At 46.9% G+C, this 23,607-nt stretch overlaps 1 protein-coding gene across 1 annotated transcript in view; it reads right to left on the reverse strand.

Annotated features, from left to right (window-relative positions):
* Window positions 1–532: 532 nt before the first annotated feature.
* Mroh9 (maestro heat like repeat family member 9) overlaps window positions 533–23,607 on the reverse strand; it is a 95,235-nt gene continuing 72,160 nt past the window's right edge. The window contains exons 9-21 of the mRNA XM_071619683.1: window positions 19,881–20,030; window positions 17,548–17,702; window positions 15,902–16,067; window positions 14,848–14,990; window positions 14,052–14,189; window positions 12,552–12,672; window positions 10,963–11,100; window positions 9,165–9,341; window positions 7,400–7,552; window positions 7,186–7,302; window positions 6,614–6,716; window positions 2,213–2,275; window positions 533–873 (exon numbers count right to left, since the gene is read on the reverse strand). Coding sequence (XP_071475784.1) covers window positions 533–873; window positions 2,213–2,275; window positions 6,614–6,716; window positions 7,186–7,302; window positions 7,400–7,552; window positions 9,165–9,341; window positions 10,963–11,100; window positions 12,552–12,672; window positions 14,052–14,189; window positions 14,848–14,990; window positions 15,902–16,067; window positions 17,548–17,702; window positions 19,881–20,030 — 1,965 coding nt within the window. The remainder of the gene's footprint in view (window positions 874–2,212; window positions 2,276–6,613; window positions 6,717–7,185; window positions 7,303–7,399; window positions 7,553–9,164; window positions 9,342–10,962; window positions 11,101–12,551; window positions 12,673–14,051; window positions 14,190–14,847; window positions 14,991–15,901; window positions 16,068–17,547; window positions 17,703–19,880; window positions 20,031–23,607) is intronic.

Here is a 23,607-nt window from a genome sequence, read left to right on the forward strand (position 1 = left end):
GATGTGGCATGCAGAAGGTGCTCGGTCGATGCTGAAACAAGTTCCAACAGCCTCTCAACAAACCCTTCACTTAAACAGCTGGCCTCCATCTTCGTGGTGCCACACCCGTGGGGGCAAGCTCTGTTGAGATTGGAGAGACCCCGCACCTGTACTGACACGTCCTGAACTTTTTATCTGGTCCCGATTTCCTAAAGAACACCGATAACAGCTGTTTACATGGTATTTACATGTAATCAGAGAGCTGCGTGTAATCAGAGGTGGTTCCACCCCCGTGGCAGGATGTGTGCACATTCTGTGCAGCCACCGGGCCATTATTGTGTCCTGTACTTGAGCATCACAGACTTTGATACATGGGAGTCACTAGAACCGGAGCCACCAAGACTGAGGAGGGACTGCGTTTCCAGGGTCAGTGGGTTTGATCACATCAGACAGACAAGCACCGTCTTTCCAGACTTCTTTAATAGGGATTAAGAAGGGGCAGTGAACGCTTCCAGCGTCCTCCAGATCAGCATCTACGATGGGCTCAGGGGATTCAGAGGGAGGGGAAATCTGACTCGCCCTCCTTGGGCTGCTTCAAGATGGCCTCGCACCTGTCGCTCTTGATCAAAATCTCCTGCTCCTCTTCCTCCTCCTCCTCTTCCACGAAGCCCTCCTTATTGCCTTTCGCAGGATCTACAGGGGGGTGGGTGTAGTCCTTGGGCCAGTTGTAAAGAGGCTTCAATTTTCTGGTGTAGATGAACTTAAACCATCTTCGGAAGGTTTGTTTGATAGTTGAGGAGGTCATCGTGTGGGCTATTTCCCTAAAAATATCACGGGTTTTTTTTGCTAACTCCCGAATCACCGGGTCTTCATCCCGGACTGCTTTTTCAATAACTGCAACGGTAAAAGGGCACTTGGTTTGAAGCAGCTCTCTCTCAGAGGCCAAGAAGTTCCAGCCCTCAGCAACCCCACTGCCCTCCACAGTCTCCTTCCTGCCCGCCCCTCTTCTCACTCTCCCCCATCTTGAGGGAGATGAATAGCATCTCATTAAAAGAAAAATGGAAATATTCACTAAATGTCTATTGAGTTTCTATTATGTGCTTGGTAGCATCAACATGGATTCATGAAGCTTATGTACACACATTATATTGATCATAATCATGAAAAAATGTTTGCTATTCAGCTACACGATTAGACCCTAGGAGCTGCTTAAAAGTTAGGGTTACCATAAAATGAAATAATGTACACATTTTAACAAGATGAGATGGGCACATGTTCCTTGGCATGGGAGGTGTTTGACCCATAAGTAGGTGAAAAAAGTTGTGATAGTTGTGAATACTAAATATGCAATGGCATGTATGTTTTAAAAAATATTTGGGATAACACATATAGCAAAATGCTAATGGGGTCCTATGCGACAGCAGGAAGTGGGGAATGATGATTTCATTTCTTAATAAAAGAAGCAGAATAAGGAGGGACCTTTAGAAAAGAAAGGGTGGGAAGAAGGAGCAGGAGGAGAGAGAGGAAAGAGGTGGTAAGAGAGACCAAGGGAGAATCCTGGTGCTGCTGAATGAAGGAGAGCGCCCCCTAGTGAGCCAGCGAGGTGAGAGGAGGGGACAGCATAAATTCATAGGGAGTGAGAAACGTGGGACCGGCTGGGGCATGCTGACAGTGGAGGACGTGATGGGGCACCTCTGTACCTGCAGCTCAACTTCGTAGGTGAGCCTAAAAATGCTCTGAAAAATAAAGCCTCCTTTTTTTATTTGTAAAGGAAGGAATGAAGGCAGCTCCCCTATTTTCTAACTCACCTGCTAGTAATTAATTCTGACCTGAAGAGGCAACAGAGGCTAAGAGGGGGAGAGGCCTAAGACTCAGACATTGTGGGAGAACAACAGGACCCTGCTAGAATTCCCTCCTCTGCCAGTGGGATGGATGTTACCGTCAACTAAAGTGGGAATGCTAGGAGGGAAGAGGCTTTGGTGGTGGTTGTTGCTGCTGCTGCTGAGGGCCCAGAAACTGGATAGTGCTGTCGCTCAGGAGGGGCTGGAGAGGCACTTGCTGGTTGGAGGAGTGAGGGAGTCCCCAACACTGCAGTTCCCAAGGGCTCCAGGGGGAGTGGTCAGGTTGCAGGGAAAGACGGGCACCCTCACGTAGAACTCATGTGACCAGAGTCACAAGTGGAGAGTTTATTTGGACCTATGCATGGATGTGTCATCATGACCTCAGTACTTACCCTCCAGCATGACTTCGATTTCATCTCTGAGTAGTAAATATGCACCCAACTGTGCCAAGTACCCTAGCACAGAGTGGATTAAAGTTACACCAAAGTACATCAAGAAAGTGCATTCCCTGCTGTTACCTGGATACAAGCTTTGCTTTCCTTAACGCAAAGTATCTACAGATGATCTTCCAATCATCCATTAGTGCTTTCAAATGGTTATTATTTAACTATTTGTTACAGACTATTTATTGAAACACATGCCTGTGTTGACCCAAGTTTAAACCCAAGTTTTCAATTCTGTGAATTTTTTAATGAAATTGACACAGATGTGTTAAAATAAGTTGTAAATCATAATCTAGCACTTCCTATATAATTTGTTATCATTAAAAAAATTAATAAGTATCATCACAAATCATTCACCTATTATTACTTTTTTTTTTAAGAATAGAGCTTGAAAAACACAAATATTTATCTCACAGTCACCCTGAGTGGGGTCTTTGTGGCTCAGTGTCAGGTTCACAGGTGTTCCACAAGCGGGATGACGAGACTCGGGGTTAATGAGTCACTCTGCAGCTAACTCATCTTCCCTACGTCTAGGTCACCAGTGTCCCACAGGTCACCAGTGTCTCAGAGGTCACCAGAGTCCCAGAGGCATTCCTCAAGCCCCTTGCAGTTTCTTCCTGCACCTTCCAGAGCACGCTCTCAGGGTCTGCCTTCTTGCTGCACTTGAGCTTGGGATCCCCACGGTCTTTGATGCAGCCATGGTCCGTCCATTCCCATGGGTACACGCAGAGCTCAGTTTTCTTGAAACACACTGTGCACCCCGGCTCCGTGTTACACATCATCTCTACCTGCGTTCGCCTTATGACAGCCGAGTACCTCCAACGGAGATTCGGTGGCACTCAAAGCCTAAAATATTAAACTATCGGGTTTTCAAAAAAGTTTACTGAACCCTGCTAGATGATGTTCTATCTTTTTATTTATATTTATTTTTAGTAGCTCTGGGGATTGAATCCGGGGGCACTTTATCATGCCCAGCCCTTTTTGAGACAGGATCTCGCTAAGTTGCTGAGGCTGGCCTCCAACTTGACATCCTCCGCCTCGGCCTCCTGAGTTGCTGGGGTTAATAGGCGTGTTCCACTGTGTGTTTTATCTTATGAATGCAGCCATCTTTTTTTTTTTTTTTTTTCTCCTGCCAATGGTGGACATTCGTGCTGTTTCCAGTTTGGGGCTACAGTGAGTAATGGTGTATGGACATTCTCGTGCATGAATTCGAATTGCTGCTTGGTATATAACTAGCATTTACTGAATAATGGAGATACTTATGTTCAGCTTTAATAATTACTGCCAAACAGTCTTCCAAAGTGCTTGTACCGATTCTCACTCCCCCCCAAAGCCTGGAGACATTCCCCGCCTCATCCAGAGGCCTCAATGTCCAGGAGTACGAGTCCTTCAGCTTTGGCTCCCCTCAGGTCACCATGGCTCTCAGACCTTTCAGTTTTCACATAAAGTTTAGATCAGCCCTCCAGCTCCACCCACACCTCCAAACCCCAGGTAAGGATCTGCTCAGGACCAGGTTGAGGGCCCAGGGAGACTGTGACGCATGTCATCCTTCAATCCACCAACAGGAGATAGTGCTTCACCTGGGTTTTTGTTGTTGTTGTTGTTTGTTTTTAACTTCTGTGGTTTTCTGCTTTCTTGTGTATCAGTGTTGCACATCTTTTCTTAGTTTTAATATATTTTATATTTTTGGAGTTATATTTGATAATTCAAAAATTTAATTTTTCAATTTGTTTGTGTACCAATATCCAATTGATCTTTGTGTATTGGTGTTGTATCTAGAAACTTTGATAAATTCGTTTAATGAGTATTTTTTAAGAATTCTCTCCAATGTTCTAAACGTGCCAACATTTTTGTGGAAATGTTGAAAGTTTTATTTTCTTTTATTCAAACTTAGATATTTTATTTCTTGCTGTTGCCTTATTTCAGTTTTGGATCATTCACAGCCTTATCTCTTCAGGTGGTTTCTTCTGCCTCGCTCTCTCCTCCTCCTCCTGTAACATGACCGTCGAAGCTTTCTCCATGTCTCGTAGTATTTCATGCTCTTTCCACATTTCCCATTTTTATTTCTCTAAGCGTTGATCTTGGGACTGAATCCTTTGCTGTGACACATTTGATTCTCTCATTCTCTTTTATTTTCTTTCTAATTTGCTGCTGAATGCCATCCATTGAGTTCTGCATTCCATCTCATTATTTAATCATTCAAATATATTAGTCATGTGTATTTTAAACTATAATATCTTCAACAACTACACATCCTGGATTCCACTTCTATGGTTTTTTCCTTCTGATTGAAAGCATTTCTATGAGACTGGCTAATTTTGGTTAAATATAAGCTATTGTATGAAGATGTGGATTTTCTGTATTTCAAATAGCCCTCCTTAGAGAAAGTAGCAATTTATAGTGTCACTAGTGTGATTGCTCTTTTCTTGCCACCTGGCCAAAATGTATAGTATAAAACTTTTTTTTTTTTTCCTTCAGTATTGGGGATTGAACCCAGGGGCACTCCACCACTGAGCTACATCTTCAGCTCTTTTTACTTTTTATTTGGAGACAGAATCTCACTAAGTTGCTGAGGCTAGCCTCCAACTTGTGATCCTCCTGCCTCAGCCTCCCTAGTAGCTGAAATTACAGATGTTACCAGAGTATTCAGCTAGTAAAAAACTTTTGATTTTCATTAACCTCATGGATGGAAACATTTCACCATTCAATTTGCTTTACTGTATGTGTAAAATTGTGAAAGGTCATATATAAGTGCCAAATATATGTATTTTTCATATATTCTTTGCCAATTTTTCTACTGAATTGGTTGTGTAATAGATTTGTAAGAATTCCTTTGATAATGAGTATTCACCCTTTATCTGTGATAAGTATAAATATTTTACCTCAATTTGGCTTTTAACTTGGTTTCTACTGGTTTTGCGTCACCAAGATTGTCATGTAGTTAACAGTTATCTTCTGTTATGGCTGCTAGGTTTAGACTTTTGCTTAGAAAACTTTTCCTTCTTCCATGATTATAAGGCAGATATTCCGGATTGTTTTTATCTTGTTTTATTTATAATTATGAGTTGATTTTTTAGCATTTGACTCTTTGATTATATGGAATTTATTTAATATAAAAAGTTAAAAATGAGTAAAATAATTCAAAAAATTCCCAGTGGCTTACTAGGTGCCGCACATCGTCTAAGAGGCCCACTATTCACTTTCTAAAATGCTGCATGAGTTGGGCGGTCTGCATGGCATCCTGTTGCTTTCATCTGTCTGATCATTGCCTGTGGTTTGATGGGGCCAGTTCCCCCTCCTCATTCTTTCTTGCCTACTTTTATACTTAGTTTGAGAATCAGCATGCTAGTTTAAACAAAAGAAATCCTATTGGTGCTTTAATTAGCATCTGGTTCCACGTGTAAATTTAGAAAGAATTCATACATTTTTTGGGGGGAGGTACCAGGGGTTAACCTCAGGGCTACTTGACCCCTGAGCCACATCCCCATCCCTATTTTGTATTTTATTTAGAGACAAGGTCTCACTGAGTTGCTTAGCGCCTCGCTTTTGCTGAGGCTGGCTTTGAACTCGGGATCCTCCTGCCTCAGCCTCCTGAGCTGCTGAGATCACAGGCCTGCTCCACCGCGCCTGGCTTCATCCATTTTTTTTGTTTTGGTTTTGTCTTTCCCGAGACATGATTTATTCCCTTCTCTTTATTCAAGGTTTGTGTCCTTCAGTAATGTCTGCAAGTTTTCTTCACAGGTGTACTGCACACATTCCAACGTTCAGGTTTAGATGTCCCCCCTCCCCTCTGTCCATCCTTCCTCCCGTGTTTCCTCTTCCCATTTCTCTTCCTCTCTCATCCTCTTCCCTCCCTCCCTTCAGAAGCCCTCCCTCCCTCCCTCAAGCTGACCACCCCGGGGGCTTCCGCTGTCCCCTCTGGAGTCTGGCTGGACTCCATCCACCTGCCTCTACTTTCCTCAGAAAAGCTCTTCCTCGTTGTTGTAGTTGGTGGCTGCAGATGTCCAAGACTTGCTGACGATGGTGTTGGTTGGTGCATGTTTTAAAATTGTTCTTTGGACAGTGACTTTCAGGCAGTGAAAGGAAGGATGAGCTGTGATAGGTCTCTGTCTGAAAGTCTGAAATCGCCCTGTTGAATGCATTCTGGCGATCATTTGACCAGACAGACGCTAACTGCATTGCAAAGGCACCTCTGCTCTCAGCTCATGATTAGCCTCTGTTCATCACAGGTGGCACCATCATAGGCGCTGGGCATCATAAACAGAGAGGATTTGTGACTTTTAATGCAGACTTACACTGCTAGACTCCTCTGTACCTTGAAAGACAAGAAATAGAATTAAATTTATTTACCTACTAAAATAACCGATCCTCTCCTCAGGTGTGGCCGGGAGCTCCCCAGGAACCCTAAGGTATCAGATATTAAATCTGTAATGTAGCTCTCGTGAGAAGCCGCCTAAGAATAAAAAAGGGAAAGAACCATCTCTCAATTGTTGAAAAGACATTTCTCTCCCTTCAGAGAAGCTTTAAGACAGAGGACACCGATTGCTCCCACTGTATCAGCAGCAGCGAAGCCTGGAGCGTCCTGTGTGTGACACACTCTCTGGCAGGCGTTGAGCTGTTGATGATGGGATGCGGGAACCCACCTGTGCTGAGCTCTCTGCCACCCCCACGTGTCTCCACTGCCCACTCTGGTTTTCAGGGGACCAGGCCACGAGGGGTGGCAAAGGAACTCCAAGAAGAAGAGGAAGTGGGGAATTCTAGTTTTCGGCCATCTCAAGCCTGGCCACAATCACACTTACTTGTTATGTTTTCTTCACATTCTTTCCTCAGGATCGCCCCTGCCCTCCCCCATTTCGTCACTTTGTGCGGCCCTTCCCTTCTGTCTGTGGGTCTGACCGGTGGAAGAGGGAAGGGCTACTTACAAGGTGGTTACAGATGTTGAGCACCACCAGCTCAAAGTTGTAATTTTCATCTTTGAGAAAAACTGGTGTGGGCCACCTCAGTTGTGAGGCACAGATTCTTAATGTGTATTTACATGCCTGTGAGATACAAAAAGGTCCCTCAAGATCTCTTCTTTTGTGGTTGCATAAAACATTGTGATTTTCTGCAAAATTAAGGAGGGGGGGAAAGTCTTACTTTTGAGACTCTTATCTCCTTGTCCTCCAAAAACAGGATCAGGGGCACCAAGGCTCCAAGGGCCAAAGGGTTCAGCATCCAGGTGTACTGACTCATATCCTTCAGCAACTCACCAAAGTGTCGAATGGCCATGCTCCGAATACCCCCATTGCTCTGCCAGGTGCATGCGGAAAAGAGAAAGATTGCTTTCTTCAATCAACACGATCTACCCATCTATCTATTTTATATGCCTATATGTGTATATTCAAATGTATGAAATTATTATTTACTTTTAGGAAAGATCTCATCTACAAAGCTCTTCTTTTGGTTTTAACGTAAGATTTACTTACCCATTATCGACCATAGCCAAGATGTAGAATTGACCTAATGCCCACTAATGGAAGAATGGATAAAGGCCACACGTGTGAGTGTGCACCTCCCCTCTGTCCCACAAGTACTCTTAGTCATAATAAAGAAGAAAATTCCGTCATTGCAAAAAATACAACTGACCCCAGAGGACACTACATGGCGTGAACTCGGCTAGGCACAGCATAGACAGACAATCCCTGCCTGCTGTCCTCACACACATACCCTGAGGGAGTCAAACTCATCACACAGAGTGGAACAGTGGTCACCAGGAGGTGGAGGCGGTTGGGGTGGAGGAATGCAAGACGTGTTCCTTAGAGGGTCTAAAGCTTCAGTCAGACGGATGAATAAATTTTGGAGTGTTAATAATGTATAGCACATTGACTATGGTCAGCCATAATGCATTTTGTACTTGAAACTTGCAAAGAGATTAGATCTTAAAATGTTCTCACCATAAAAAAAATGATATGTGAAAAGATGGATTACATTGGCTAGCTTGATTTAATCATTTAACAGTGTGTGCATATATCAAAATGTCACATTGGACAAAAATAATGTATGTAATTTTCTTTTGTCAGTTATGCTTTAACTAGGAAAAATATTGAAACTGGTTGAAAAAAAAACATGAAAAGTTTTACTTACCAGAATTCAGATGGTGTTAAAAAAAATCTTGTGTAAAAAGTGAATTTCTTAAATTTAGGAAGATGTATAGCACTTAATCATGGCCTCAAAATATAAACTGGAATAGTCTGTATAATTGGGGATAATCCACCCAGGCTGTGTCCAAGGCTAGAGGACTTTGTGGAATTGCCAATGAATAGCGATGGGAGTGCCTCACCTACGGGCATACAGCTGGCCAAGTAGGAGCTGATTGCATTATGAAGACTCTAGAAGAGAAAAATCTCAGCCAGAGTCAGAAACTATTTTAAAAAATACAATCTTCTCTTCTAGTATTGAGGAAATATCATCTTCTAGTATGGACACCATTAACTTACTGTCCTCTTTCACCCATGATCAGAGACTGTTCTTCAATTCTCCTTTCTTTTTTTTTTAGAATTTTAATATTTATTTGTTTATTTACATTTTAGTTTTCGGTGGACACAACATCTTTGTTTGTATGTGGTGCTGAGGATCGAACCCCGGCCGCACGCCTGCCAGGCGAGCGCGCTACCGCTTGAGCCACATCCCCAGCCCTGATTCTCCTTTCTTAGGGACAAACTTTTCTAGATTGTCACAGTGTAGTTAAAAAGTAATTAAATAAAAGGGTCCCACAAATACTCATGCCTGGAGCAGAAAAGCTGGCTCTAGGGGGAAGGCTGCCGCCTGCTGGTGAGGCCAGGCTACGACAGGATCTCCACTGGGGCTTCCGCTGAACCCCACAACCTCCCGGCTCCTCTACTCAGTTCTCCACCTAACTCACGTGATCCATCAGAGGACAGTAGCTGGAAGCGATTTTGGCACACAGTGAGGAGTAGATCACCCTGTCCAGTTTGCATAGAAGTTTCCGGAGGGTGAGCAAGGCCCGGATGACAACGGTGTGTTCCTTGGAATGGAAGGCTTCCAGGATGGATGTCAGTAGGCTGCAGACATTTTCTATCTGCATGTGAAAGGAGGAAGATGGTGGGATTTGGGAACTGGAGGAGATTAGAGCTAGTGTTTGGCTTGCACGTCTCAGTCTGGCCTGCTGGCCCTGGCTCGCAAGAGTCACTTGTCAAGTTGCCAAAAATTTTGTGGCCTATTATTTTTAAAACGTCATTATTAAAAGTCAGGGCTGGGGTTGTGGCTCATGGTGGAGCACTTGCCTAGCATGTGCAAGGCACTGAGTTCAATCCTCAGCACCACACATACATAAATAAAAAATAAAGGTCATGGACAACTAAAAATATTTTTTAAAAAGTCACTATTAAAAGTTAAATTGTATTAGTTTAGCATTAAATAAAACCAAAGGTAATACTACAAAGTGATGGATTCCCAATTATTTTGGTGACAGTTGCCTATTTTCTACACCCCTGAGTGGTGGAGGCCAGTATCCAGCTGAAACACTGGGCTTCGTCAACAGCAGGGAAACCTGAGCCCAGATCACGGCAGTACTTCTATTTCACTCTCCTCGCCATTCTGGACACAGAGCCCCCATTTCGCCAATGACATTGGCCAGAGCTCTGGACGAAGCAACGAAGAACTTGGTGCTTCCCAAAAGAATGTTTGCTGCCGATAAACCTGTTCACTTGAGTGCTTTATTTAAAGCAAACAGACCATGGCTCATGCCGTTCTAAATGCAAAAGTGGTGTTTACGGACAGGCCTTGAGCTTTTGGAGACTATGCTGAATAGGTAATGGAGTCATCATTGTTAGTTATTATTAGTTATATTATTAGTTATTACTTATTATCAGGCTCATTCTTAAATCAACAATGAGTCACTAGCATCTGCAGTCTCTGCGTGGCACAAGACCCGTTGGAGTTTGGAATTGCAGAACCCAGAGGCAGGCTTACTTCCTGGGACTGGAGGACTTTCGTCTGACTCAGGGGGAACCAGGCCAGACGGTGACTCTTAACCTGTGTTAGGATCAACCGAAGATTCTTTTAACACACAGACTGAAGGTCCTCAACCCAGAATTTCTGATTCCACAGGGTGGGGTGGGCCCCCGGATCTGTGTTTCTAACAGGCCTCCAGATGGTGGTGATGTTGGTGGCTCTACAGCCGTACTTTGGGGTCCGTGACATGAGGCAGTGCTCATGGGGGGTTTGGCTCTGAGAAGGGATGGGGCCATTCAGTGAGGTCCACCTTGAGCTGATGGTTGGGAAAGGAGAAAAATGTGCCTGTGGCAGGTGACAGAGAGGGTGAGGCGTGGAAGGAGAAGCCGAGTGCTCCCTGGATGGGACTTGGTGAGTGCTCCGTGTGCGCTGGAGGGAAACTTGCTGAGGAGTCTGTGGTGTAGACTGGAAGAGGGGTGTTCCTGGAGGCCACGGGTGATAAATTCCGAGGGCAATGAATGATTTTATGGAAAATCTATAAATAAGGTGTTAAAGCCCCGAAGTTGGCTTATATGCTCCTCTTTTAACTCAGTATTCTTATTGAAAAAAAAAAATACTAAGTGTGCTGTGGTTTACAGAAACTGAAAAAATATCCATGTTTTATCATAAAGATCTCCAGCAGCATCAGAATATCCAATTATGATCTTGGCGGTGCGGGCGGACACAACCCCACCGCCCCCACGTACCTCATTGATGACGGGGGCCATGTTGGCGATTTTCTGGAGACTCAACTTGCTAACCACAGGGTTGGAATCGTTGATCCAGTTTTTGTAGAGGACCATAAATTCTTCTGGGAATGGGTCCTTGAAGAAGTTATTCAGAAGCTGAAAGAAAAGAGTTAATAAGTTAATGATGAGTTCAGGCCAGCTGTGGTCTGATTTCTGCCTGGCGTCAAATCAAGACATTTTCAGCAAACCAGAATACCAACTCCAAGAGCTTGTGTGTATGGCTCTACACATTTGGGTGCTCGTAGAAGAGGGGACAGGGGACAGCAACTAGAGTAACTCACAGATGCTTTGCTTTGTTTTCATGGCTTCTCTTCATCATTGGAAACTGAATGACCCATTTAAGACTCACTCACAGGATGGAGTTTTTTTGACCCGGGATGTTGCCCACAGGTGATGCCTATAAACGGCCTGGTTTGCAAAAGAGTCCCGGCCCACGACCCTGTGAGTTATGGATGAGCAGAGAGGCTGGTGCCCTGCAAAACAATACTAGACACTGTTCCAAAGAAGGAGCCGAGTTGTGAGCTGAGGCCAGGGCTAGGAAGGAGAGCTGGCAGATGCTGCGAGAACATTCACCAGGTACTGGATTTCGACTGTGATGAAAATTTGATTTAGAATGAAGAGTGATATTTAGATTTAGACGTGAAGGCCGAGTTGGCGTTAGCTAGATAAAGTGTTTGAAGAAGGCACTTCCAGGGATGGTGATCATGTACTAAGGGCCTGAGGTTGATGAGGCAGGGTGTGACTGAGCACCTTTTAAAAGAGCAGCCATAGGGTAGGGGACAGGGAGGACAGGAGGCAGGAGGGACCTGGGGGCCAAGTTGAGGAGGTTTAGTCTGTAGCAGCCAGTTTCCCCCAAAGACGTGATTATCACGAGCCATCTTGCACCTAAAACAGGCACTCAAATATGTGCATTTTGAAAATCTCTTAAGGTATGCAATGACAGCTTTAAAAACACACAATTTTCATGGAAGAATTTCAAACATTGCTCAGATAGGTAAAGTGTACAGGGAAAACAGGAGAAAACTGGAAGGAAATGGTACAGCAAGAGCGGGTGAGAGGGAGGGGTCAGGCTTCCCTTCCACAATCTTCTAGAGAGCTTTCCTCCAAATTACACACCTCATCAGAAGTGTCCACCACTTCCCTAGAGCAAGACGTTTATTTAACGTCCATGGCATGGAACTGCAAGCCTAGGAGCCCCTGGAATTGCCAGACACCCCTCCTCCAGTTTGTGGGTCAATATCCTAAACCACAGCAGTCAGACAGACATATAATAAGGACATCACAAAACAGTGAAAAATAATAACCATCTGATGTTGACAGTTGGAAACAGACGTGTCACTTGGGTTTAAAGAAACGCTGAAATCCACAGGGGCGGCCTCCCTCATCCAGATGTGGCTCCCCTCCCTGGGCCCTGCCTCAGCCCACTCCCCGCCGCCGTTCTCCTAAGTCTTGGTGGGAACGGGCAGGGGTGGAGGGGGAGGCTGTGGGCGGCTTGGTGAAGACCAGGGGAGGCACCAGACACCACTCAAGCTCTCCTAGAAACTCACTTCAGTGAAGAATATTATTGTGACGATATTGTCTTCGGACCTTCTAGGACCTTCCACGGAGATCTTGTAGAAATAATGTAGAGTCTCTGGAAACTGTGGGAAGTTGAACTCGCTGAGAGTTCTGTAAAGGAGAAGAAGCCCCAGATGAGCAGAGACGGAGAGCCCACGTCGGCCAATCCTGATAGTGAGGAGAGAGGATTCTGCCCTCAGCCTCCCAGCTCGCAGGTGGGAAGGACAAGACACTGCCCACCGTTCCCTCATCCAGGGGAGGCCGCAGCCCACCACAGGTTCTACAGCCTGCAGAGCCAGCGGCCCTGGGCCTGCCGCCGTTTCTTCCTGACATGGCTCCTCTATCCCGTCTCCCACATCCTTGGCCACACAACAGGAGGAGCTATTTCTGTGCAAGCCCCCAGTCCTTGTCCAAAGGGAGGAGAAATAGACGTCTAAAGCACGATCCAAGACAGCCACGCAGGTCACCTATGGGGTTTCGAATCAAGCTCTTCCTTTCAATGCTGTGAGGAAGGAGAGAGTCGGGGCCCATCTTGGGTTGCTCAGGAGAAGAGGCGGCGAGCTCTGGCGCACTAAGCCATCCTCCAGACCCTTGGGCACTAGCTGGGCTCACAGTGGTCCCGACACATGGGCCTGGATCAGCTCAGTAGAGGCAGGATCAGGAAGGGGCAGAGCTTCCATGTCAGGACTCCACACTGGCTTCCTTAAACTTTAAGGTGCATTCAAACCAGCCGGACCTTGCTAATACAAGAGTCGGAGTTTTAACTCCCAGTTAAAATGCTGTTGCTGCTGGTCTGTACCAAGCTTGGAGTCAGAGGATCCATAAATGCTAAGGACAGGGTGACACTTAATTAGGGTCCACTTGTAGGTCAGGAGTATTACACTCTTACACAGGAACTGCAAACAAGTGGCCATTTTTAAAGGCACCCGTGAACCACATAGGCTGTCCTTTCTGGGTTGGGCACAGCTTCAAATGGTCTGTCATGTTGACAAGGCACCGTAGCTTAATTCTTGATCAGAAAAGCAGATCCCTGTAAGACTAACGAGAAAACAACCTTTCCAGTACACGAAAACTGAAAGTTCCGTTCTATCACATTTTCCAAAACTTATCTGGCTCATTGGACACAGGTCTTTACTGGAGCTCTTTAAAGCACATCTAGAAAGATCTGGTGCCTGAAGAGCAGGAAACGGCTAACATCAGAAGGGAAAAACCAGAATTACCTTTGGTCCTCTGAAAGGTACCTGCAAGAGAAACCTGTTCTGTGGAGAGAGGATAATTGGGTATCATCAGGTAAAAGAGAAGGATAGGGAAAATATCCCCCCCAAACTCCTCAAAATAGTTGAAGAAAAAGAATCCAGAGCCAATCCAGATCATATGGAGAGATTTAGACGCTGGAGGAGATGCCAACTGTGTTCTCTGTGACCCACATGAAGGAAGGTGGAGAAGGTGGCACAGAGACCAAGCCTCCTACACGGCGCCCCCTTTCTTACTTGGCAATGAGGTGAACCCCGAGTTGGTGATACAGTGCTTGGGAAAACTGGTTCCAGCAGTTCTTTTTCTTCAGAGCAGCATCCACCTCTTGTAATCCGGAAGAGTTCAGCAGAGCTCTCAGGGCGTCCCGGGCATAGCTGGTAAAGGACAGAGAACTTCCCATAACCAAGTATGCATGACCTGGCCTGCACCCCATCTTAGGCAGGATAGGGTTTGGAGAAAGGGGATGTTTCAGAGGCAGGAGGTCACCCCACAAGGTCATCTCAGCAGTATCAGGAGTGGAGGTTAAACCCTAGCTGCAAGATCCTGGGCTACCCACAGAACCTCTTGCTAGTTTATGGGCTTATTTGTAAGAGATGCTGGACAATGTGACAGCCTGCTGAAGGTGTCCCTTTTCCTTGGTGGATGCCATAAGTAGATAGGATAGGTTTCCATCTGCTGGGGTGCCTAAAGAGCAGGGAGTGGGGCATACATCAAGGGCCGGCTCCTGTTTCAGGGTGCCCCCGGGTTTAGATGTCCACACCCGACCAGGCAAACCGCTGACAGCTGGGCTGGGATGCAGTGCTGCCCCTCCTCCCTCACCCCGCCCCCACAGAGCAACAGGAGTGGACAGTGTCCTGGAGCCTGGTGGCCTCTACACGCACATGGGGGGGGTCCTGCCTAGGTCCTCGGGTGGCGCTTCTGGGAAGGTACTGCGCCCTTCAGAGGAGAGGACAGGGCAGTCGGTGAATGCACCGGCAGGAGGCAGGAGCCCCCGGGGCCCCAGGGCTGGACGCTCGTCGTGGGCGCTCTCACAGCGGCCTGTCCTGGGGCATCACTCTCAGCTGGCTGCTGTAGAAGAGCTGCAGCATGAGGGCCAACAGGAGGTGCGGGAAGAACTGGGCCACGGCCTTCTTGTAAGAGCCCACGGGCAGAAACGTGCACAGGGCCTGCGACGCCTGTCGGGAGGAAGAGGCCCGTGAGTCTTGGCCGGGAGAAGGGCAGAACTCTGCAACCTCCCGCCCCAGGAAGGCAGCCGCTGCCTGCCGTCCCCCCAGCAACAGCAGAGCCAGGAGCGCCAGAGCACCCGTCAGTCAACCTGGCTGCCAGACCAGCACCAAGCAAGCTGGCTCCCAGGAGGGCCCACATCCCGAGGTCCTTCATCAGTGGCCGTGAAGAAGAGTCCTACCAATAACCCAGGCCTCCTGGGCTTGAGCAATCCAGAGAAGCGGCATAGGTAAAGGGTGGGCCGGCTGGTGCCCGGGTCTTTTGGTGTGCTGACCCCTGGGAAGCCAGCACAGCAGAACTTCACGTCCCAGCACCTCGACATGTTCCTCTGTTATATTTCTGCAAAACCTGAATTTATTCCCCAAAATAGTGATTTGGGTAGTTGGGGATGCGTGCACTGGACACAGGTGCAATTAGCCCTTCCCGTGTCTAGATGACTATGTGATTTAGCCGGAGGCTGCCCCTCTGCCACCTACACCTGCGCCCTGGCTCAGTTCAGCCAGATTCCTGGGCCTCCCGGCATTCCCCAACACAGGTGAGCTCCAGTCACCACAGGACATTTGCTCTTCTGTTCCTCCTGGACATATGCAAAGACCACCCTCCCCAGACTCAGGTGTCTGACTAGATGTCACCTCAGCAGAGAGGCCTGCCCTGACCCGCTGACCTCACCGGCACCTTCTCACCCACACCAGTGTAGGTTTCTTTTGACACGTGTCACACTCATTTGTTCCTCGCCTCCATTCTCAGCAGAATGCAAGCTCCCAGGTCTGACAGGGTGTTGGAGAGTGGGTGCCCGAGGGGGGATTGGGAACTCCCCCCCCACAGGAACACAAGGCTGGGAGGAGGCACGCGTGTCCTTTACCGCCACAGGCATCATGTTGGTGGCGTCCAGGGAGAAGCGCCTCTTTTCCTCCATGTCCTCCCCCGTCTCTCCGGGCTTTCCCTTCAGGATCAGAAGGATAGTCTTCAGCACGAGAGGGGCCACGCTGCCCTCGGAACCCGCTGCTTGCCACATCAGTATTAGAGTGCTGTGGACACAGAGGGCTCGGCCTTAGGGGAAGCCCGCGTGGCAGAGGCAGGAATCGGGAAGCCGGCCTGGGACCAGCCTCAGGTGGACTGGCATCGGGTTCCAGTGATCCCACCTGTGCGTTATCCTCAAAAACAGAGGAAGAAGTGAAATAAGATCTTAGAAAACAAAAAACAGTCTGCATGTCTGTGTGTTCATTTCTTACTGCTATTTAAATGTCCGCCAAGTTCATGGCAAGAACCCCTCCGTTCTCTGCACCTCTAGCTCATGATCTCCTTAGTCCAGGAAGAGTGGCACACTTGAAGACTGGCATGGGGATACAAATGCAAATCAAAACCCTAAACAAAATAACTAACTAAACAAATAAAAACCTGAGCTCCTTTGGCTAAATGTCCCATATTTTAATGGTGACACAGATGTGACTAGAGCCCTGGCTTTTCCCCTTTAGTCCTCAGATCCTTTCTCTACACACTCAGCCGCTGTTCATGATTATTCCTACCTTTGCTCATCTTAAAAACTGCTGCTTATCTTTTTGCCAATATATTCCCGAGACCTTGTGGATCTATGCAGAGTTCTGGTGCCTCTAGCTCAGTCTTTCTGGCTACCTACTATGGGGCCTGGAATACGTGGATGTACCCAGCTCTGTGGAGTGGCCCTTGCCCTCGGGGCTCACACTGAGAACCCCGTGGACAGCCAGTCGCAGGCCTGTCTTGTTTTCTTGCATCTTGCTCATAACTTCTCTAGCTTGGCTCCGGGTCCGAGCCTTTTCCACCCGTCCTTGCTCACCAGGGCGTAAGACCTGGGCCATGTGGCGGGTTTGCCTGGCTCTGCCCGCTCCCTGTGCCTCCCTGCTCGTCATCTGCACTGGAGTTATCAGCAGGTTTTGTCCTTGTGGATCTATTTCCCCCGCAAAGGCTGGAGGGCGGATGACACTGTGTGCACAGCGGTGCCTCACGCTGAAGGCGGGGGACACCGAGTCTCCCCGCGCTCTTTCCAGGAATGTAATGGATAGTGAGATATGCTGTGGGTTCAGCCTCCTGAAAACCAGCAATCTCTCAGTCAGGAAAAAAAAAAAAAGTATATACTCTGTTCAGAACATTAAAAAAAAAAAAAAAAACTCCATGATTTTTTTCCCTCAAAAAAAAAAAAAAAAGAGTAAATTCATAAATGGGAAGAAAAGATCCTTCATCGTTTTGAGAAGTTTGTTCCGGTGTGATCTGTGATAGAATATAGTTGAAAGCCTCAGATAATCGACATTTCTTGAGGGCCTACTGTGAGCCAGGTATTGTACAAGGTCACAACTAATAGATATGATCTTATCTAAGCCTTACAATCATCCAACATGAGGTAAAAATAGATATCCTCAGAAATAAGAAACTGGGCCTAACCATGACGGGTGGAGATTTGAGCCAAGTCCCTCTGACTGTGGAGTCTGAGAACAAACCTGGATGGGGGTGGGGGGGCAGTGGGGGTCTCCTTACTCATCAGCGGGCACCGGGTAGTCCATGAGTTGAAAGATGACCTTCTTGGGTGAAGTGCGCGTTAGCAAGGTGGTGACCCGCAGCATAGAGTGCTTCATGCTGTGGGAGGGGTCTTCACGCAGCTTCTTATAAATAAAATTCACAATCTTAGACACCTGGAAGAGAAATTCCAAGGCATTGCTCCATGAAGAATTCAGAATGATCAGAGCAGCAGTGAACACACAAATACGCACCAGCAGAAAGTGTGTGTGATGTGTGTGACCACACAGTGCATTTATGTAGAAGGGGGACCAGCAGGCAGAGGAGGATAGGCAGGGGAGGGAGGAGGGGAGGTGCCGGGGCTGAAGTTGATCAAGTTATGCTGTGAGCCTGTAGGATGGCGCCACAGTGGGTCTCGCTCTTCTGTGTTACTATGCGGTGATAATTTTAAAAAGCTGGGCATTCATGAATATTGGAGAAATGCCCATTTTTAGAAAATTTGTTTTGGGAGGCCAGACTTCATTATATAAGGCATGCAAGCTTAATGATAGAAAAAAATATATATTATCTTAAAGAAGAAAGTCAAAACAATTGAGTAGAATAATGATGGACATATTTATCTCAAAAATTGTTCTGAGAATTAAAGAACTGAATCTGCATATTGAGGGCGCGAACTGGGATGAGAGGAATCAGCCAGAGTGGTGGACCCTGCGCCATAACCTCGCAAACTCTGTTCACAGGTTCCATGTTTGTTTTACTTCTCCTTTTTGACTCATTCCTGAACAGGAGAGTCCCCGCTAGACCTGGAATGTGTCTGAAAGCAATGAAGTCTTACATAGTGCAGGGCCCTCCCGTACCATGGGTGCTCCAAGCACCAGAGACCTACACCTCGTCTCCTCCAGGGACCTCCTCGCTGTAGGCCCAGAGCTGCTGCTGCTTGGCCTCCTCCTGCTCTGATGCGGCTCAGCCCTAGGACAAGCCAGCCCCGGCCCTGGGTGCTCAATTCTGGGGTGATGATCTGTTTCAAACTCAGAGAAACACTTGATGGGTTAGACGCACACAGAGCTCCTAAGGCCACCCATCATTATGTGCCACTGGGGCGGGGGGCGTATTTTTAACTCCCTATGCTTGGTTGCCCAGTTGTCTGTGGGAGCTGGGGAAGGGTGATAAAGTCAGAGAACCCCATTTTTGTTCCGTTCTATGTGGTTAGTGGTTTACTGTAACAGAAGATGTTTGTTTCTGGCTTTCTGGTGGTGTTCTTTCTCTCCAGGGACTTGGAATGGCTTCATCTAGCCTCCCTTGGATGCTCTTTCCTCCTGTTAGAGGAGAACTCTGTGGAGCAGGGTGAGTGGGGTAGTCATTGTAGGAGCTCCTTGAAAAAAAGTCCCTTGCTTTCTCTCCCTCTTGCAATCTTCCCTTGCCCTTCTGCCTGCCACCATGAGATGATGCCACAAGGAGGCCCTTGCTAGATGCAGGATCCTCAACCTGGGACTTACCAGGCTCCAAAACTGTAAGAAATGAATCTCTTTTTTTTTTAAATCACCCAGCCTCAGGGATTCTGATATAGCTACACAAAGCAGACTAAGGCAGAAACCCATATATTCTTTCCATCTTTCTTTACTGATCAGCAAGGAGAGGATGTTAGAATATGTGAATGACAACAAGTAAAATAAAAGCAGCTGAATTAGTTTTGGGTAGTGTTTTTACTCATTTGGTAACAATGAAATGTATCTGTGTGTATATGCTATAAAATATAAATTGTTTTATTTTGGTAAATGGCATTTTGCAATATAGATGTGGATAGCAAAATTTATGTAATAGTTTAAAATTATTTAAAACTAAAATTGTTCTTTTTATTTAGAAAAACATTAAATTCGAACATCAACAAATAATGAATACTTGAGAGAGGGAGACCTCAGAGGAAAGGTGACCATCCTCGTGTGCTGACACACATAATGACACTGTATTCCCATGTGGTGAGGACATGGGTCCATCTTTCATTTTTCCTAGACTCTACAAACTATGCCAAGCTGAGGGTCCTTGAAAACTTGCCTTAAAGGCTGTGCAGATTTCAATTATAACTCTACTGTTATTGTTATTGAAAGATTTCTTTAAAAAAGATCAAATATGGCAAAATATCATAATTTAATATGATCGATGGGTGGATATTCATTATCATATTCTCTAAAATTTTCTATATGGTGAAATATTTCATTTAAAAGCCTCATTTTAGTAAAGTGACAGAATGAAAAATGGCAAGGACTATAAACTGAGAGAAGTAGATTTAGAGCAAAGTCAAAAAGTAGACTTGAGAGAATAAGCCCTCCCCGCCTTTGCTCACTGCTGATTCTTACCATGATGACCTTCTGGGAGTGATACTGCAGAGTCAGCTTCAGGATAGAGGCTGCCTCAGAGGCAATTTCAAAACTGGCTTCAGACAGTTTCATCAGGAGGGTCCACACAAAGTCAGTCAGCAAGGAGGGCAGTAAAGTATTTCCTACACTCTGCAACCAGAAGGAGAGTTGTGACCTCAGACCTCATAGCAACACAGGAAAATGCTGAACTCAGACACTGGGGGAAGCTCCAGGGCCAGGCAGGGCCTCGAGACTTTCATGGGCCTCTGTGGGCTCTTCCTTTATTAAAAACTAACAGAAGTTATATTTTCTAATAGTGTCAGTATAAAGACGACTATAATCCAAGGGTAATTTTATTCAGTTTTGTGTTCTGATTTTAAAACAATTCTGCTGTCCAGGTATTGTGGACATCTTTAGCTTTGGAAATGAGTTTGCTCAGGTCAGAAACAAGTACAGTGAGCAGATGCAGGAGGAGGTGGGCAAGAAGTCAAGGTGACTCAAATGTGCACATCAACAACTAGGAAGAGAGAGAGGGTCTGTCGGCCCACTACTGAGGTCAAAGAACGACTACGCAAACAACCCTCTTCTAAAGTCAGAGGAATATCCATGGACCGAAAAATTAGAATACAGTTGTATGATTAAGGACCAAGGAAAGATGAATGAACCCTTTTCTCCTTGTCCTTTACATGAGAAAAATCACATTCTTCCAAGTTCAGAAGGTGTACCCAGTCCCACCAGTAAAGCTTTTCTGTATCGTCCACAGGGATGGGTGATCACCTTTTTCAATGGAAAAGGACTGAGGTCTGAGTGAGAATGGATGACCACCAGCCCTGCTTCCAGGGGGCAGGGGTGAAGGGTGGGATCCTGGAGAAGGATGGAAACCAGAAGAGGGCAACCAAGGCTCCGCGAACCCAACCCAATACTGGAAACAGTTGGCCTTACTTGAAGAAAGCCAAATTGAATGTGAGACGCTGAATTAAAAAAAAAAAATCAGGAGGAGAAATATTCTCTTTTGAATATTTATTTACTCAGAAATTTTAATCTAGTATCTATCTGAACATTGTGGGAGTTTCTCAGTGCAACTTAGAACTAAAGTTGGATGTTTCTGTGAGGTGAAGACCCTGGTATGAAGGTAGACACATCAGAGGATGGTGTGAACTTCATCAGATGAGATCAACACAGAGCCACAGTCACCCCACGTCTACAGACCTTCTCTTGCTATTGTACCCCCTTGCTGAATGCCCTGGATGCTCCTGTTGGGAGTCGCCCCGGCTCCAAAGACTAACTTCTCCATCCCCCAGGAAGAGCCGTCCAATGGTAAGCCCTGCTAGGCTCACATGATCCTGCCATCCAATGGTGAGCCCTGCTGGCTCACGTGATCCTGTCATCCAATGGTGAGCCTTGCTGGCTCACATGATCCTGCCGTCCAATGGGGAGCCCTGCTGGCTCATCTGATCCTTACCCACCAATCAGACTAGCCCTTCTGGCTCACCTGATCCTTACCCTCCAATCAAAAAGCACCCCATGCCAACTGTCAAACCACCCCTGGCTCTATAAATATGCAGAGCTGTTCCTCAAAAAACAGGCATTTGCTCCGACGACAAGCCTTGTTCGTTCTTTCATTGGTGCCGAAAGCCAGGAGGGAGAATGCCTCGCTGCTCGAGGGCCCCCTCTCTCAAGGTTTGCCATCCTGGTCCACTCTTTCGAGTGCTGTTTACAACACCAGATCTTCAGTAGGTGAGTTCCCCTATCGGGTATCCAACTTCAGATGGGCTACGCAGGGGCTTTGACCGTGATCGTCCGGCAAACCTCTGACGCCCAATCTGGAGGAGAGAGGTCCTGAGGGGTGGAAGAACAGGCACTCCTTCCTCTCTTTCTCTCTCTCTCTCTCTCTCTCTCTCTCTCCCACCCTTGTCCCTCTCCTGACCTATGGGGGCCTTTCTTCCCTCCCTGTAGACTCCCCCTTATTAAATTCTGCACACACGATTGGCCTTACTATCAATTAGACAATCAAAGTCAATGGCCCCCAGGAGGATCCCTAGACCTTGCAATTCTCAGAGATCTGTTTAACTTCTGTGAGTGCTTGAAAAAGTGGAAGAAGTTCCCCTATGCTGAGGCTTTTTCTCTTCTTCATTCTCACCCCTACCTATCCGGCAGATGAAGCCCCTCCCTACCAACCTCCCCCATCGGCTCCGTCCACCCCCTCAGGTGCTCCCCCTGACTCAGCCGACACCTTTAGTTCCCCCCAAACTAGGTCTGGCCCCTAGTCCCACAAATCTATAGCCCATTTAAGAGAGGTTGCTGGACCTGAGGGCATTATCCAGGTATATGTCCCATTCTCTATGAATGACCCATGCAACTCGAGCAAAGGTTGGGCTCATTCACCACGAAAGAGAGTTTCAGTGGGTCCTCTAGGCTTAGAGCATCACTTATATGTTATTGGCTAATACTCTTCTTCCCGAGGAACGTACCAGAGTCTGGGAACTTGCCAGAGCCCATGCGGATGAAACTCACTGAGTTAATCCCAGTCACCCTCCGGGGCCACTTGCTGCCCTAGATCAAACTCCCAAAACCCCAGATGGCCGTCATGTCCTTATGACATATTTCCTCTCACAGAGTTACTCCGACATCTGAGCCAAACTGAAAAAGCTCAAACAAGGCCCTGCCACCACCCCCCCCCCCCCCGACTGAGAAATTTCAGATGCTCACCCAGCTCCTGCAGGATGCTTCCTTGGGTCGCCACCCATCACCGAAAACTCCCCTGGGTGCCTGTTTCAAGTGTGGTAAGGAGGGACATTGGGCCAGGGCATGCCCCGCACCAAGCACTCCGCATACCCCATGCCCTAAATGTCAACAACAAGGTCATTGGGGCTCTGACTGTCCTAGATCCCATAGGAGGGAACCCTCCGAACTTCTGGGCATGGCAATCAATTGACGGTGCCTTGGGTCCTTGTCCCTGTCCGTAATGATCAACAGACAGAAACCCAGGGTGCAGATTCAGGTGGATAGGTGCAAGGTTGACTTTCTCCTTGACACCAGAGCTACCTTCTCAGTCCTGACAGAATTCTGGGGGCAAAGAGTTGCACTTCTTAGCAAGGAGTGCCGTCCACCTCTCCTATTGTCGGGGTAGGAGGAAAGACCATCTATCCAAGAAAGACTCCCCTATTACTCTGTTCCATAGACAACTTCCCATCCTCTCAGACGTTCCTAGTTATGCCCCAATGTCAAGTTCCTTTGCTCAGCTGAGATATTCTCTCTAATTCAATACAACAATCAACATACAGGCTCCTGGCATCAGGCAGGCCCCAGAATCGGCCTGTTCATCTTTTCTGGCCCTTTTGGAAGAAAACTGGCCATTCTGCTCCACTTGTGAGGCTGACATGAAATACCATACTAACCTAGTTGACCCGATTATATGGGATACCCACAGCCCCTCCACCATTTCCTGAATATTCAGGACCTTCTTAGCAAGGGGTACCTCCCCTTACTCCCATACTAGCGGTAAAAGAGCCCAATGGGTCCTACCTACGACTCATCAACACTTCCGTTAGGCCCATAAAGTTCTTCTGGGCCTACAACATACATCCTTTGGTTCCCAAACCATACATCCTGCTGTCTCAGATCCCCCACACTGTCACCCTCTTCTCGGTCATAGATTTAAAGGATATCATTTTGCCTTTAATCTGGACTGTCCTTCCTCAGGGATTTCGAGATCGTCCACACCTCT

This window comes from Marmota flaviventris, chromosome 12 (genome assembly GCF_047511675.1).
Source record: "Marmota flaviventris isolate mMarFla1 chromosome 12, mMarFla1.hap1, whole genome shotgun sequence".
In the NCBI taxonomy this organism is placed as follows: domain Eukaryota; kingdom Metazoa; phylum Chordata; class Mammalia; order Rodentia; family Sciuridae; genus Marmota; species Marmota flaviventris.